This window comes from Anoplolepis gracilipes, chromosome 9, assembly GCF_047496725.1.
Source record: "Anoplolepis gracilipes chromosome 9, ASM4749672v1, whole genome shotgun sequence".
Lineage (NCBI taxonomy): Eukaryota > Metazoa > Arthropoda > Insecta > Hymenoptera > Formicidae > Anoplolepis > Anoplolepis gracilipes.
The window spans coordinates 3,971,484-3,989,238 of NC_132978.1; the positions used below are offsets into that span (position 1 = coordinate 3,971,484).

The window sequence follows — 17,755 nt, forward strand, 5'->3', positions numbered from 1 at the left end:
CATTTAGCAAAATGAAGATAAAATAGCACGAATTATGAATATGCTTTGACACGATTCGACGTGATTTTCAATGCGTAATTTATATCTCCTGTAATTTATTTATAAAACTAAATGTGATTATTTAATTTAGTCTAAAATTGAGAATTAAAATTACTATAACCAGTTCGATAATAAATATAAATCTACTTATGAAATGTAAATGCTTAAAACGTTTTAATGCTTTTTTATTGTTTATATTATATATAATAATATTATTATATAATATAATATATATATATTCTATTTTTAACTACTGACATTATAATTTCTTTATCGTTCAACCTTTTAAATTTTTTTGATTAATTTTTATATTAAAATTATATATTTTGATTTATTTTCATCTATTTTTATGCTGATATACCTATTTTGAATTTTTACTTTTTAGATATGATGTAATGCTTCACTGTAAACGCTACGCTGAGATAACTTATTCTTTGTATAAAGTAAAATCTAATTTACTTGTTACGAATAAAAAGAGATGTTGCCGTCATGTTATGTGGAAAAGCGCAACATTTTCAAAAAAATTTATATTTTATTTTAAACATTTCCGGATAATTTTTACTATTATAATTTCGCGGAATTTACGATCGCAGCGGTCCAATTTTATAAACCACGAGGGATGAACAATTTTTTAGAGCCGAGTTCGTAAAAGCAGGAGCACCAGCGTTAAGTTAAACGGAATGCGTTCTCGGTTAAGATTTAATTAAACGAAGTTGAAGTGCGCAATAGAGAGAAAGAGCCAGAGAAAGAGAGAGAGGGGGGGGGGCGAGTAGAAGGAGAAATAGAGAGTGCATACGAATTTATATGTGTGTGTGTGTATGTATATATGTGTAAGCTGGATCATAAATTTCTGTCGAATAGCATATATAAAAAGATTGTTAAAAGGAGTTTGCGAAAACTCGGACCGCGTTACTTGGCGCCTCAACAATCCGGCCACCGTCGTGCGCAATATTCATTTAACTTATTTATGGCAAATTTGGCGAGCGAGTAGATTTTAATCCGACGACCTACTTTACATTTGCCCTTGCCGGGGATATTTGAAGGCTAAATCGGGATAAGAAAGTAGGATAATGCCAACGGAATACAAACAAGCGTCCAGTACGCGTGCCAAAATCTACAAAAGAATGAAAGATGCTTGAAAGGCGCGAGGACAAACAATGCGAAATAGCTAATCCACAATAAAAACATTAAGAGTGATGCCAAGTAGAGAATTTTACAATTTTTAATACTATTCCATGGCTCTTTTGAGGTCAAGAAAAAGGAGGAAACAGGATGACATTACAGACGCATCAAAGGATAAACTTGCTTGGCTGTACAATAAATAGAAGTGATTTTAATAAACTCCATATATATTTTCTATATATATATTTTTTTTAATATTTAATAAAATAAAATAAACATTTATAATTGTACTAATAATTATAATAATTAAATAATACAAATATAATAATTAAATTATAATAGTATTATATTAATTTTTTAGAAATTAATTTAATTTGACAAATTTTTCCTCTTTCTCCTGCAATATATTCTCTAACAATTTTAAACATTTATATTTAAAAAATTCTCTAAAAGAAAAATTTTCGTGTATTAATTGCGGATTAAAATGTGAAGAAAATATTTCTCGCAATTATAAAATTCCAGTAATCCTAAAACCGATAAAAACATAGCTGGTCCAAAAGATTTAATAAATCAAGAGCTTTGCGCGAAATCTGAAATGTTTCTCCTTTATCTTTAGGAAATTCTGCACGATATTCTCAGCTATTCAGCTGTAAGCACGTGCTATATCCTTCTGGACCGCGATAGCTGTATTCACGTGCGAGTGTACACGAATGCGTATTCATAGTTGGTCGCTTGTACGCCGTCGCATGCGAATTGTATCGCGCGCCACGTGATATTTATTGGTCCCATGCGCGAAGATGGACACGTATATACACACGTGTACCTCGCATGTAGGATAGGATGCGCGTCGCGCGCGTCACTAATTCAATTTCAACATATTCGGCGTCATAATCTAACGTTCGGCATGCATGATGTTATGCTGGAATTTCAACGGCGAGCGGGGAGGGATTGACAGCAGACGGCGCAAATATTCCTGGGTCTCTCGATTAGAGAGTTCCACCACCGACATTGGAATCTCCCTATTAAATTAATGATCGCGCGCCTGATATCGGCGAGAGGATGCTCCCTTAAAGTCAGAGGTTGGAGGACAAGGAGGCGAGATATTACAAGCAGGGCATTAAAGGGCAGGATTTCTCCTAGGTTGAAGATGGTCAAATTTGTTACTACGAGAGAGGGAGACAGAACAGGAGACAGAAAGAGAGAGAGAGAGAGAGAAAGAGAGAGAGAACCGGAGGAGATAAACTTAACTAATTATGGATGCAGGTACAGCAAGGAGACGCTTTCTACTCTACGCGCGGCAAATTCGGGTGGTCGCATTGTGCTGCATCCAAAGTGCGCGATGTTATTTCACTCGTGGGACGTGGAGCCGGAGAATGTACGACGGTGTTTGTCGTGCTCTTAAGACGACGCGACGCTTGGTTTAATTCCGCACGTTGTCCCGGGTCCCGGGTTCGCCGCACGCGCTTCCTTTCATCTACGAGCTCTTTGACTAATCCTCCCTGCCAGCGAATCTTTCTCATTGACGAAAATAAAAAAGATGGGAATAACGTGCAGATGTACCGACGGCTATTATTTTCCCTCTCCCTCGACGTAAGCAAGACGATACCCGAGAGAGATTTTTATCGCTCTTGTTTTTTTTTTCTCGCTGCAAAAACGCGTCTTCGTCTTCGTTTTTAACTCTCTTTCTCTCTCTCTCTCGCTTTTCGCAATGTCTATATCTCTAACTGTTACCTTTCCACTTTTCCCATCCCTCTTGCTACAGCCACGTTCAAATTCTCCAATGGTCTCTCGTGCTTTTACCGTACAAACTTTTTATTTCCTAACAAGCAACGCTAAAGTCACGTACGTGCCAGGTTACGAAAGTCTGTACAATTCGGGGAAAATTGAACTCTATGCGCCGATTCAGATAATACGACGGACTTTCCGCTTAACGAAGGATCGCCGAATCAAAATCGTGGAAATTGGATCGTAAAAGAGACTCCATTAATGTGGTGCACGTTTTGAAGAGAGATTGGTTGCGCAATTATTTTCGTTATACCATTCAAAATCAAATATATAGTACGAAAATGTAGGAGGAAATATTATGTAATACATTACATTATAATTTCATTTAATGAGAAGCTCGCAGAAAGAATACTAAAAATATTATTAAAGTTAAACATTCTCAAATTACACTTGTAGATATTTTATACAATTTTATCATTTATCAATCTTACAATCAAGAGTAAAAAAATGAGAGGTAAGAAATCAAGATTAAATTTATATAAAGACATATTATTTATCTCTGTGAGATTATTCGCTATATATATATATATATGTAATATATTTTACGAGAGAGCACACACGATATATATCAGGATATCTTCGCGAGTGGATATATCAATCCCGAAACACTACAGCCGGATATCGTACCTTGTCGGACACGGGAACGGGAAGAATGTCGTACAGGTTGAAAAGGGGAAGTACAACATCACGGAAGGATTTGTGGCCCCTGCCTGTGACAGCTCTGGAATCGTCCATCATGGTATTAAACAATTTATCCGTCGCGCTGTACTATACGCTACGTCGCGCCCTGGCCTCATACGAGCAATGTGCACTCGCACGCAAAACGTTGATTGAAAATAAAAACGCAGAATACGGAACGCTGTTCTCTTTAAAGCGAAATTGTTAGAAATGTACTCTGGTACGATATGTTCGTATATTAAAAGTACGAGTAAATAATAATCCGAGCTACGAGTTCGTACGAGCCACCTGTCAAATGTTCACTGAATAGTGAAAAATATCAATGCATATTTTTATATCTTTACGATGCATCGATTGATAAGCCAAGCGATTTGATAAATGTAAACCATTTTTTTTTGACGAGAAAAAAATTTTTCTTCTACATTCCGTGTATCTGGCACGACAAATAATCGAGCTTTCCTATCGCGTTAAATGTTTATACGAACGGGACGGAAACGAACGGGGTTTGCCACTATATCGGATATCGTTTGTTTTGAACAGCAGCCAGAACTTAGCGGCAGTAATTTACGGTAAGCTACCGTAGCACGTTTCTTCCCCCGCGGGATATCGGTCTCACCTCTCGGGGGGGGGGGGGGATCCAGCAAGTGGCGCTGTTTAAAGAGCGATGAGGCCGAGCTTTCGAGGATTTTCTCTCTTACGGCGATACCTGTTCTCGAGAAAAAGTCGAGAAGCAGATGCCGCGATATAGTCGAGAATGCATGCGGACGTTGTACGGGTGTTGTGAAAAATTAAAATACGTCCCGCCGGTGTATTTATCCGCGGGAACATCGCGAACTTGTGGCACGGATAAGCATCGCTCGGTAAGAAAATATATACTTCTCTTCTGCAATATTTTTAGCGTGCATTTATGAAAATGGGCTCTTTCATATTTTACAACTTCGCACTTTTATCTTTAATCCATATTGTATAGATGTTGTCAAAGCTAATGATACAATTTAAAAAGAAATGATTCCTGATGGAAAAAAAAATTAGTCTAAAATACAGAATTTTGTTTAATCAAGACATCAATTTTTCGATAAAAATTGAATGTTGGAAAAATTTATTTGAGCTTGAGAATTTATCGACAATATATTATATATAATCAAATTTATGTGTATATATATTCTAACAATAGGTAAAATAGAAAAACTCGACATTTTATTAAAAATATAAAAATAAAAATAATATCTTCATATTTTGCATAAACGATACTCTTTTTTACATAGAACAATGAAGATTATTTTAATTTTGCATTAAACAGAAAGTTCGGCTTTTTTATTCTTTTATATTAATTGCTATTAAGATCAGTTCACGTATAATATAAGCCAATTTATTTTTAAAAACAAAGCTTTTAATAAAAAAATTTTATTGGACATTATTTTATTTTTTCATTGGGTATTTATTCTCTCTTTTCGTTGTGTGTAAAGAAATGCGAAAAGAAAAAAAAGACTTACCGAGTTAATGTAGTTGATGAGAGACAATCCCCCGTCCCAGGGGTGCTCGAGCTCGCAGGAAATATTGGCGGGCCTTAGAGCATGGGATTGCTCGAGGGTACGTAATCCCACCGCGAACACCTGTACACTGTCGTACATTAACGCTGGTTCGGCCTGCAAAAGATATGATTATTCAGTGCTCATCGAATAACATGAAACGCCTGTCACTTTAGAAATATCAGAATATTCTTAGTAATATCAACTTGATGACAAATGAGGATTTATTAATTAAGATTAAATAAGATTGCTCTGCTTTAAATGATTGGTGATTACCATCCTAAGGTGCGACTAAAATCGCACTAGAAAGATATATAATCACCGTATAAAATCAATGAATGGAAGAAAATTATTCTAAAAGCAATTAACTCAATCAGGCGTATTTAACGGGAATGTGCAAAATTACGATCATTAAAACAGAGCTATTGATTACCGTAAATTGGTAGAGATTTGAATGAACCCGGTGTATAGAGAGAAACGAGCGGCGAAATGCGAGGATGTGGGACAATTTTCGAGAAGAAGTGAATGGAGGCGCGAATTACATATTATTAAAATAGAGAGAGGATGGTAACGAAATGTTCCGGTTATTAATTGTAACTCCGTTAGTCGCGCGCGCGCGCGCGCATGTGTGTGTGTGTGTGTATGTGTGCATGTGCGTTTATTTCTGTAAATTATGAAATTCATGGTACGTTACCGCGTCGAAGTTGCCGCGCCGGTTCTAATCCACTCATCTCGTCGTCGCGTTCTCGACGGAAACGTCGGCGGAAAATGTAATATTCAGCGCGAGAAGAGACTACGACAGATTTGATAGTGACGTTGCGTGAAATAATTCCGTTCACACGTTATTTATCGCGTCCCGTCGAGAGCTCGCTGACACTCGTGATTTTCTTATCACATTTTAAATTTAATTGTGTACGTAAGGTTAGCAAAATACTAAAATATTCTAACAAACTACTTTGCCACTCTATACACATTTATTAATTTTAATTCCTCTTCGCGTATTCTTTCGTATAAATCTTTTTGTAAATAATATTCGACGTAAAAAAAATAAGAAAAGGACATGATAATTCCTATGTTCATATATTTTTCGTTATTATATATATGAAAATTTTGTATGGTTTTATAATATATCAAACAAATATTTTATGTCTATAAATCCGAAAATTTGTGTAAATATTGATATTAATCTTTGGTAGATATTAAATTGATGTATAATAATAAACAGTCGTATTTTATTTTATATTATGCAAATAACGTCATTGAATATTCGCTTAAAATGAACAAATGAGTAAATTAATCTCGATCAATCAACCTAATTAAAACATTCGCTCTTTTGAATTGTCAATTCGTAAAAAAATTATTTATATACAATAGATAGAAGTGACACGATTATCGATCATCGATTTGCAATAAATTCTTAAAGAAGCACTAACGGTATTGATCGTAAACAAACGAAAAAAGAGCGTAACAAAATTATTATACGCGGACAACGGATTATTTTCCAAAGTATATTTTTAGTGACTGTTTTTTTCCCCGGAATGTGCAATCGAGACACGAGAGACGGTCACGTCACGAATTGATTTCGCTCGTATATCAGAGTCGCGAAACGAAGCAGGAGGACCCGACCGTTCCGACCTGCACGGCCGTCTTCATTTCCTTCCTTTCTATCCCCTCGACGTCTTCTTCACGTCGCGTCTGTTGGAAAGCACGTATTTGAGGCGGACAAACACGCGGAAGCATCCAGGAAACGAGCGGAGTCCGCGTTTAGTCTTGCGTGTTCCCCTTCGCTGCTACTCTCTCGCGCTCTCTGCTACGAGTTTGTGGAGCTTTAATGTTTACTCTGAGGCTAAAATATGCAACGTGTCCCCGCACCTTTCTGCTGATTCAATATTGCGTTTCGTTGACAACCCGCGAATTTCATTAACGCGATTAATTAACTTTTTTGCGGTTTTAATAACACTATCTCTGTTTTTCTCGTTCGTTTTCTCTCTCTCGATATCCTCTATTCTGTCGGTCGCCGAGTGCTTCTCAAGATAAACGTTGATAATACATTTGCCACAGTGCAAATAATCTCTAAGAGAAATATGCTTATTAATTTGCATATAGTAACGTTTTTTTTTTTCAGCACAAAAAATGGGACAAATGCGACACATTACGATCACGGGTAATCATACTTCCATAATGTGACTTTGGATGTAAAGAAAAGCTCTTCTATCTATACATGATAAAGCTTTCTCGCATGGTATCTCTAGAGAGTTAGGATTCTTAACTTGATGGGAAACTGAAAGCTCGCAATTTTATTTACATAATGTCAAGATTAGATTTAGTTGTGCACACAGCGACTTCTTCAGAATATTACTCGATTTCATTAGAGGATATAAGAATAGGAATTATTTAGAAACAATTTTCGAAATCTCGGGATTTTTTTAACTATTTTCAAAGTTTAAGAATTTTGATGACTCATTTTTTTTCGAAATGCCACATATTATATTCTAAATGTTCTTACATTGCTATACATATATATATATATATATATATATATATATATATATATAATTGTACATATGATTCTCTCTATTAATGATCTCAATAATTAAATGAGAAAATTTAGAATAATTTCTCACGAGTTGTTAAAAGTTGCGCATGAAATTTCGTTCAATATTAATTTATGAATTATCGAAACAACCACGCTACGGTTTCACAATTATGTTAAAACCCCCCGGTGATGTGTGCGGGGCAGTAATAATCCGAAATGAGGATTCGCTGGAAAGTTTGCGAAAGTTGATAAACTGGCGTTAACGTAATTTATATGCGGCAAGACACACGCGAATGCACGAGCGTGACATGAAGGATGAAGCGAGTGTGATTCGGATGGGCGGACGATGGGAGATGCGAACACATCCTGTCTGTCTTATCCCTGCCTGAGGCAAATAATAAAACTCCGGCAAACTATTTGTAGGCGAGAATCTCGTCTCGACGAACTTGAAATCTGTCTAAGATAGCTTCCGAGCTCTATAACCTCGAGCTTCTTCCTATCAAATTAATTTTCTATTTCAAAATATTCTATTCAAAATATTTTTCTCATCATTCCGGAAGAACATAATATTAGATTCCGATACTGATATCTCATTTGTTAAAACTATTAAATATTACAGTCTCACGGATTTCAACATTAAAATATGTGATTAAAGTCTGAACAATGTTTAAAAAATTGTAGTCGCTAATTGTTTATTATAAAGTTATAAACAAGGAAAGTTAGTCATAGTCCGGTGCTTCGGACGTGAAATAAAATCTAAATACGTGTAATGTTTCCATTTTCTACGTAAAGCGAGGTCGGTTTGTATCCAAAGTACCCCGCACTGTCCAGTATTTCACACACGAAACAAAGTCTAAAAAGATACAGTTTCGTTTACGTTTTCGACTTTTCACGCAACGACTTTTCAAAATGACGTTTATCTCATATCGTTTGATACAGAAGGAAAATGTTCTCAGATATTTTCTGCGGAATTGTACATTTTTACACTTCGTTTCGTATGCAAAGCACCAGGACATGAGAAGTTTCATTTTCTGATGCTTGTACTTTCCAGACTAGAGGTGAGCGATGTTTATTGTGAGACTAAAGTTATATTATTAATTAATATTTATTGAGAGACATTTGATAACTTTCTCTCACATATTTTAAAGTCATTGAGATCAATAAGCGTATTCAGTTTTACCTTTTATTTTCGTAATTTTAGCTAATAAAATCGTTGAGAAATTACGGTGAATAGTTAACTATAGATAACGATAAAATATTTCACTTGTCTGTATAATTATCGGTATTATCGGTATTAATTAATATAAACTATTCCCAATATATTAAATTTTGCATTTTGCAAATAAATTGCGCTTGAATAATTTATCGGAGCTAAATATTTATGTCATATTTTAGTGTTGTATTTTATAAAATTTTAACTTCTTCATTCTCAATATAATTATTCGAGAAAAGTTGGAATTATACAAATAGTGAAGAAAAAAATTAACCTGTCATACCAAATCCAGTTGAAGTTTTAATAGTTTTAAATCCGAAAAATATGTATTTTATAGACGTAGCTAACATCAATTATTATTATTGTATGTCTGACTTTTGGAAATTAATGTCACCGAGGAAGACAGTGTGCGTCAAAATGTCGAAATGTTCCTATCACTGAAGATATCGATAATATGTGCTATATCACAATGGGTGATACCAATTTTGGCAGATTAATGCGAATGCGAATCGACAACTGAAATCATACGCATCAATCAATTAACGGCCATTGCTCTACGCAATTCAATTTATTATCGTATGTCTCGTATCACAAATATTTCTACAATAACGATTAAAAAATATGTGTAATAAAATTGTATCTCTTTTTTTCTTTCGTATACAATTTGGCATTTGAACACAGATTTTTGCGTATCGAAATAATACATAAAGTTTAGTTGTAGAGCACGTGTTGCTGTCGCGCGCAAAAAACAGCCCGCAGATCGAGTTGACGCGAATAATAAACCCGTCAATAAAATAATCGTTATACACGAGTGGATGAATTTTCAAATTTTTCCAACCGCCGCACTCATTTGTCGATGGCTGGCGCTGAGGCGACGATACGCGAAAAATTGAATAAAACGTGTTTATTTGCGAAGCCAAAATAAGGCTGACTGCGCTAATAATAATTTTGCACAGCAGCGTAAGTAATGACGAATTATTTGCGAAAATATTTATGAAAATAAAACGCTTATCAGTATGGAAAAAAATACATTTGCGTTTTGCGTAATATTTACGAAAATAAATTTTGATTAAAAACTTACTGTTTTTGAACCTAAAACATCTGTATGAAAAAAATACATTTGCGTTTTGCGCAAATATTTATGAAAATAAATTTTGCGCAAATGTATTTTTTCTTTACAGAAATGAGTTTTATTTTCGAAAACAGGTAACTTTTTTTTTTTTTTTAAGATTTTTATTCTCGCGAGACACTGCGCTTTTATGCGTCATGCCATTTAATCGGAGCGAGTGAAATATCTTGTTATTGAATTTGTATTCCGCTGTGTCGTGGTGATCATATAAAATGCAAACGATAACAAAATCATACAGTTGCTGCCGCATGTCTACGCCAATTTATATTACACGTACATTTTCCCAATCGTTGCACTCGTCGTCGATCGGACAACACGATCCGGAAGTGCAATGACGCGCGAACGGAATAATAACTGGTATGTGATACGAGAGTACGTACGGATATTTTGAATCGCTATCGATTTGACGGGAATAACAGAATTGCACGTAGGACCGGAAATGACGAACTTTAATCGACGACACGTGATTGGTTTGGTTCATCGGCGAAACCTACAGTATTGGAACAAAAATTGGAAAAATCAGCGTTCGATACAAGTCACAATAAAAACGGAAATAGTCAGTTCTATCATCGTGAATCTTTCATGTTTGACAAAAGAGAATGGACCTCTATTTTGATATTACTTTGATATTAATATAATTTCACATTATACATAATATATATGATTTTACTTAACGGCTTAATATAAAGAATGTTAATATTACTAGTAGAAACGTCTACAGACTCTTGTAGGCGCGTCACTTAAGTATATTTCTGCTAGATAGCGCAAAGTCTAAACTTATTTTTTTAAATATACAGCATTAAAAAAAAAAAAATGGGGTCGAAATCTAAGTGTTAAATTCACTTGCACATTAAAATCACCCATACTATTCTTTTCGAATTGTTAAAATATATTGCTTCAACGATAATAGCTGTGCTCACGAAGTAAACACGATAAGAGAATCCAATCAGCATTGTAGAAAAGCAAAAACAAACGTAGAGAAAAAAAAAACAAGATTAACTTTTCAATAGTCGACTTTATAAAAAATGCTTTTATAAAAGAATAGAATTATTCGAGTATTATATATTCATCTGTTTGCTCTCTTATATCGATATCCGTTATCTGTATTAATGGAGCTAGCTTCGCAAAACGGTATAGCTAGCTGCAACGCCAGCTATAACTCGCATATTGCTCAAAATGCGAACTCGCACAGTAGTGGAATGCAATTGCGCTGCAGGTGCGTGCGTGGTCGCGTCGCGGAAAAATTGCACGAGCTCCAATGCGTCCGTCGAATGAATTCGGGATGGAACGAGGAGAAATTAATGGTCGGCGATAGACGACACGGTTGTCACTCCCTTTTTTTTTAATCCTGTTTCAGTGATCGGGACAACCGAGGGTGCACGAAACGTGCGCCTCGATCGTATCGATCGCGGGCTGATCTGCCGATATCAAAACATTTTATCGTCGAGTCTCATGAGATCGGACAGTCCCACGTTTCGTTCACGAAGAGAGGAGAAACTGAATCGAGCACGATTTTCCGTCCCGTTATTGCGTATTTAATTTCACTCTCTTTGAGCGAAACTGAGCGGATTATCGCGATTACCATATGATCAAATTTTAGCCATGCTAGAATTTTATTCATGGTGCACGCGGTACGTTAAACGCGGTTTTAATCGGCAAAGCGGATATAAAATTTCTGTCTTAATATCAAATTTTTAATTTTAATTTATAAAGAAATGTGAGTGAGTTCAATAAAATTTCTCTATAACAATATTTTACTGCGCATTAAAAATAGATTACCTATTTCATAATTCCAATTTTAGAAATTTGAATAAAAACAAACTTTTGTAATTATTATATTTTACAATTATATCAAATAATATTAATTGTAATAGATAATAGTTTTCAAAGTAAATTTTTTCTTACTTCATTATTATTATTATTATTATTATTACAGTAATAAAATTATTTGATAGTATAAATAATAGGTTTCAAAATAGATTTTTTTATAGTAATTTTAATAAATGTTCTATTACGAACTATTATATTGCTTTGAAGAAAATCAGTTACATACGTATTATAGTGGATTAGTAATAAGTAATCATAAGACGATCTTTCTACTACTTTATATCATGATGACAACTCTATCACTGATTTGATCTGGCATTGATTTATATGTTGGAAGCTCTCTAATTTAATTAAAATAAAACACAGTTCACTGTGTTTCCTATCAGAGCATTTACGTTCTTATTACGCCACGTTGAGAGACGAAAACGAGGTGGACGAGCTCACGCGTATTATCAGAAATCTCTTAGTTGGATGGAAGTTGCGATAGTTGTTGCACCGTGAATACACTCTAGTTATCCAGAGGCTAATTGGAGCGTGCTTTTAATTAGACTGAGTTCAACCTAACGCAACGGACAGAAATGGTACCGTGGCTTTGCCTAATTGCGTTTAATTCGAATGCGCATTGAGGCAATTTAAAGCTGTACATTTTTTACGTATGTATATATATATTTAATGTCTAGCAAAATAATTTGTCGGCATTACTTGGCAAGATACTATTTACACAAGCGTAACTGATACATAACAAGACTTGTAATATTCTCGCGCTTTATCGCGCTCAAATAATCTAATCGCAGTATATTATGCACGAACATCTCTCGTAATACTACTTAAAGTTTCGATTAAGCTGTTTTCGAAATTATATTCCTGCGATACATGTCGCTTAAACTTTGGCGACTAAGAGATAAGTATACTAACATTATCTTTATTTTTGAATTAATTATGTTCTCTCACCCCAATTATATCATGATCAAATTGTATTCAAAGTATTTTGTAACATGGTTTTATAAGGAAAATTGCTTTCAAAATCGTTAAATAATTTGCACAGTTAGAAATGATTGCGTCACGTAAATAAAGTATTAATCAATATAAAATCTCTACATAAACATTGCAATATAAATCGTTTAAATAAAATTGTACATTTTGCGTACAATTTGTCCTATAATCTATAATATATTTATTTAAAAATATTAACTATTTTAAAACCGAGTTTATTATATATTACAAAGCAATATATATATGTATATGTTCCTATTAAAAAAATGATAAAAGTATAAAATTTTACACACTTTTATTTTCATATTTAATATTTGTGAGACATATACCTTATTAAATGTAGGATTAAATGCAACCTTATCAATCCATCTTATTTTCCAAAAATTCAAACTTTGATTTATCTATCCTGGAATTATCTTATAAATATAATGTACAGTTACGTTCAAAATACTGTTGTTGGATCGATACAAACGATCACATAAGAGTGCACGGATTGCTTCATCGGTCCGAGCATCTTGACATCTTGGAAATTGGCAATCTCGCGTGAATAATGAAGAAACTGATATACAATCTCGCGTCCGTCGGTTAAGCGTCCGGCTACGCTAGGTTTAAGCCTTACCCGGTCCGGATATATCGAGCGGTCAGTCGTCCGACACCCGTGGCTTTCGCAAGTTCTGGCATCACCCATCGCATTCGGCAGAGAAGCCGAAACTGCCACGCTTTCCTTAATCCGTTACTCCCGTCCGGATAATCGCACCACGAAATTAATTTGAAAAGATCTATCATTTGTCCGGTCTCGTTTCTTGAAACCCGCGAATTTAACTTTGCGACCGACAACGACGAAGCTCGACGACTTTGGTCCGATTCAGCCCGTTCATTAGCATTTAAAGCGAAATGGAAATACCTCGTTCGAACTACTTGCTGTCTAACGCGAGGTCTTCACCTTTCCCGCTAGTTAAGTCGGGAACGTTGCAGTTGAGGGATCTGAATAGCTTGCGGATGACAATTAACTTGGCGGAAGTGAAATATTTCTGCCCGTCGCGCTACTATGATTAATGGCAATGTTTTAAAGATCAGTCTACCGTGTGTCTTCATTAAAACATAAAGGACAATCTGTCATCTAAGTCGGTTAACGACAATTCATAAGCGCAAAATGCGCGCTGAATGGGTTTTTCGATATAATATATATATATATACATGTTTTTCTCACGCTACACGTATTTTCACTCATCGTAAATTTCGCCTTCGAATAGTAAGTAAGTGTAATTTACGGAAGCCCGAAATATTCTCGTTATTATAAAGATCGATATCTCTCCCTTTAGCTTGACGTAATTGAAATAAATACTACTCGCACGGACCGAGGAATTCTGAAACAAATCTTGCTTTATGTCGCGAGATCCTATGGACGTGTATCTTCCATTCCGCTGGCAAAAATGTTGCGTTTGACAAATAGAAGTTTCTTTATGAACTCACTGGCTTAACCAATCTTTCGCTTACAAGCGGCGTTCTCGTCGGATAACGAAAAGAAAAACGGTTATGGTTTTTATCCTACTTACTACCGAACACAAAATCAATTTGTTTCAAAAGAATGTTCACACTCTTTTTTTAAAGCTCTAACGTATCTCGATTAGGATTTAATATGAATAAATTATTGCAATCTGTTATGTACCATACTCATCATCGTGTATAAAATTATGCAGAAGTTATTATAGTATTAAAAGTCCTGTCAATATTTAAACCTCTAAGATTGTAATATTCTATTAAAATATTCTAATATAATTTCACATCATTCATGCAATCTTCCTGTAATGATTTCAGCGATTATAAAGATACGAGAAATAAAATAATATCTAAAATAGAAAATATAAAAATATTTACATAAACTTATTCTTCTATTAAATTATGGATTGTTAATTTATGAAAATTATTAATTTATAAATATGTTAATTAAAATCCCATTTAAAATATAACTATTTTACAAATTAAAAACACAAAAATGATATTTTTTATTAACGACATTAAATAATTAATTAAAGTAATTACTTCTTCTATTATAAGTAGTAAAATATTTAAACAGTATTCTTTATAATTTACATTTTTTTTAAATTTATAATTGTAAATTATTTTTGAAGTTATACGTAAAATTTGAATAATACAAGAAACACAATATAATTTTAATGACTAATGCAACTTTGAAAATTTCAAATATTACTTCAAATAAGAATGATATTTTTGATTCTGGCATCTGTTTAAAAATTTTTTATGTCATACACAAAATCAATGGTTTTAATTATCATATTGTAAATAAATATTTGCATTTATATTATTATCTTTACAGAATATAAAAAAAATTAAATAATATTTTATTTATATAAAATTATACTACAATATTTAAATAAAATATCTTCAATATTTGCCTTTATATCTCAATAGATTTTAGCATTCTTAAATTTTGAGACTGTTGAATTTTAACGTTTCTAAATTCTTTAGTTTCCTTTTTCTATATAATGAAAGATTACAAAAAAACATCGGAAGAAAATCTTTTTTTGACAATTTGAATTCCTCTTTCACATGTATATTTTAAAAGTTTATAAATGTTATAATAATTTCAATTTTGAACAAAAATATTTTTTCTATTTTATATCATATATTATTAATTCGTAAAAACGCGGAAAGCACAACATAAATCAAACATTTTTGCATTTTGGTTTTTGGTACATAGCTTTTTAAATGGAAAAATGTTCACAATACGTGTAATATTATATTTGCGTCCAATAGGAAGCGCCGGCAACGTTTACTTTGCTGTCTGCAAATGTAACGTATTATGTCATGCGATCCATAAATTGTTTTTTTGCACGTATGAAAAATTTAACATTATATGCTATTTTTTCTTTCATCTTCTTATCCAGTAGTTTTTAATACATTTAATATTATACATTTAATGTGTTTTTTCACAGGAGAGGTATTTTTATTATATTTTAAAATAAAATTACATTTGAAAATAAATTATTTTCATTTAATTTTGTTTAATTAAGCATGTTTAATTTTTTTCATTTATGCCTCAATGCGATTCTTTTATTTCGATTTTGCTGTAGAATATATTTTGCGTCTACGACGATAAAATATTCCGCTAAAATATTCGGCAAACTAAAGTCCGATTGTCGTTAACCTATTAAAGCATTATGAAACTGCAAATTACAACCAGTCGAGCGCGAAGAATTAGTTGAACAGGTAATGCGCATTAATGAACACCTGTATTTTATGTGGAGAAAATTCCAACATTGACCGCGCCCAGCAATGTTCCCAATGATTCGTAATAATTCGTTAAGCCGTTTGCAGCGGTCGTCGCTGTAAATTGGTTGTTTGCAATCGGCCTGCTATTGACAGTTTAGCAAGCAATGGATATGATTTACGATTGTTGGAATGCAACTCAATTTATCCGCGATGGTAGTAGTCTCATACACGTTATTGCAGCAATAAAAGAATTTTTTGAAAAAAATCCAAATAGGCTTTCTTATAATTTTCAAAATTTTTCCATATTTTAATGAAAAATCTAATTATATTATCTCAACCTAATTATATAACTTTCAATATTAATAAGTTGAAAAAAATTATGCGAGTTACATATATCACGCATATAAAATAAACATTCACAGTTAGCGAAACGTACGTCAGTTCTTTGGTCAGTCGGTGCAGATTTTTCGCGAAAAGATTCCAGGCCAATGTCGTGCCAGCCATATTTTTGCCCAACCACCACAGTCGTCACGGAATTTACCTTCCCGGTGTGACTACACACTCCGGCTGGCAAATAAAATAATAAAACCTTTCGAGTGCGCGAGATAGCATGATTTATGGTGCCAACAGCAAAGGTTATCCACCGCGGTGCAGAGAATTCAGTGATTCATTGGCTAAGCGGATTGGAGAAGAGTTAGGAGAAATATGAGACAGAAATCTTGACGCTACGGCTGTTCCTTCCCTTTCTCATTAATTCGCGCATTAAGTGAAAATTCATAATTAATGGAGCCACATGATTAAATACACGTTCTGGACAGCTTACAAATGTACAGCTTTCCGTTTCCTCCAGAAGGAAAAATTTTTTATTCATTGTAATTAATTCTCTCTTCACAAATCTTTGTACTTTAAGCGTAACAATTGATAATGTAGAAAGATTTAATTAATTATCAGATTTTGAAATGTATGTAGTCAGATCATATTATATTTACTTAATTTACTATTAAATGGATTATATAATAAATGTTTAAATTAAAATATATTCTTTGATAACAAGTTAAAAGTTATGCAGTTTCTAAATTCATTGAAATATAAAATTCATTTATTATATTAAAGGAACAAGCAATTTTATTCAAGATATATAATAAATAATTATTGGCAATTTATTAAAGAACCCTACAAAAAAGTTAAATTAGGAATATCCTAGAATCTCCCAGAAGTTGTTAAAGAGTGAACAACTTTGATAAAATTCAAGCAGAGCGGCGTTACATTAACGTTTCCTAAAACATACAATCTTTTTTATCCAAAGTCGTTGGAGTTTACGGAATCGCGCAATTAGGCACGCTGTTATCCAACCAACGTCGACGGTTTTCTTCATCACGGTTTGACGTAGATCCTTCTCATTACGCTGTGCATCAGCGGTTCTCGCGTGCATTCGCCTCGCCTCGTCTCGCGTTTTCCACATACACAGAAGAGAAGACTGAAAAAGTCCATCTCGCCTCGGCGCGGGTGTTGCTTCCCTTCTCTCTCTCTCTCTCTCTTCCGCTTGAGAGCGGAAACAAGTAGGGAAAAGAAATAGGCTGGGAGGAGAACGCTCTGCTGCCGGTAAGCGCAATCAGTATGCATCTGAGGTTTCCACGTTGATGTAACAAGCTTCTTCTTATCCGCGTTCT

General features: G+C 33.9%; 1 protein-coding gene across 6 annotated transcripts in view; it reads right to left on the reverse strand.

The window, feature by feature from the left end:
* The window catches only part of LOC140669196 (glutamate receptor ionotropic, kainate 2), a 140,568-nt gene that overhangs the window by 41,188 nt on the left and 81,625 nt on the right, over positions 1 to 17,755 (reverse strand). For all 6 annotated transcript variants that reach the window (XM_072898798.1, XM_072898800.1, XM_072898797.1 and 3 more), the window contains one exon: positions 5,118 to 5,270. In XM_072898798.1, the coding sequence (XP_072754899.1) occupies positions 5,118 to 5,270 (153 nt within the window). The remainder of the gene's footprint in view (positions 1 to 5,117; positions 5,271 to 17,755) is intronic.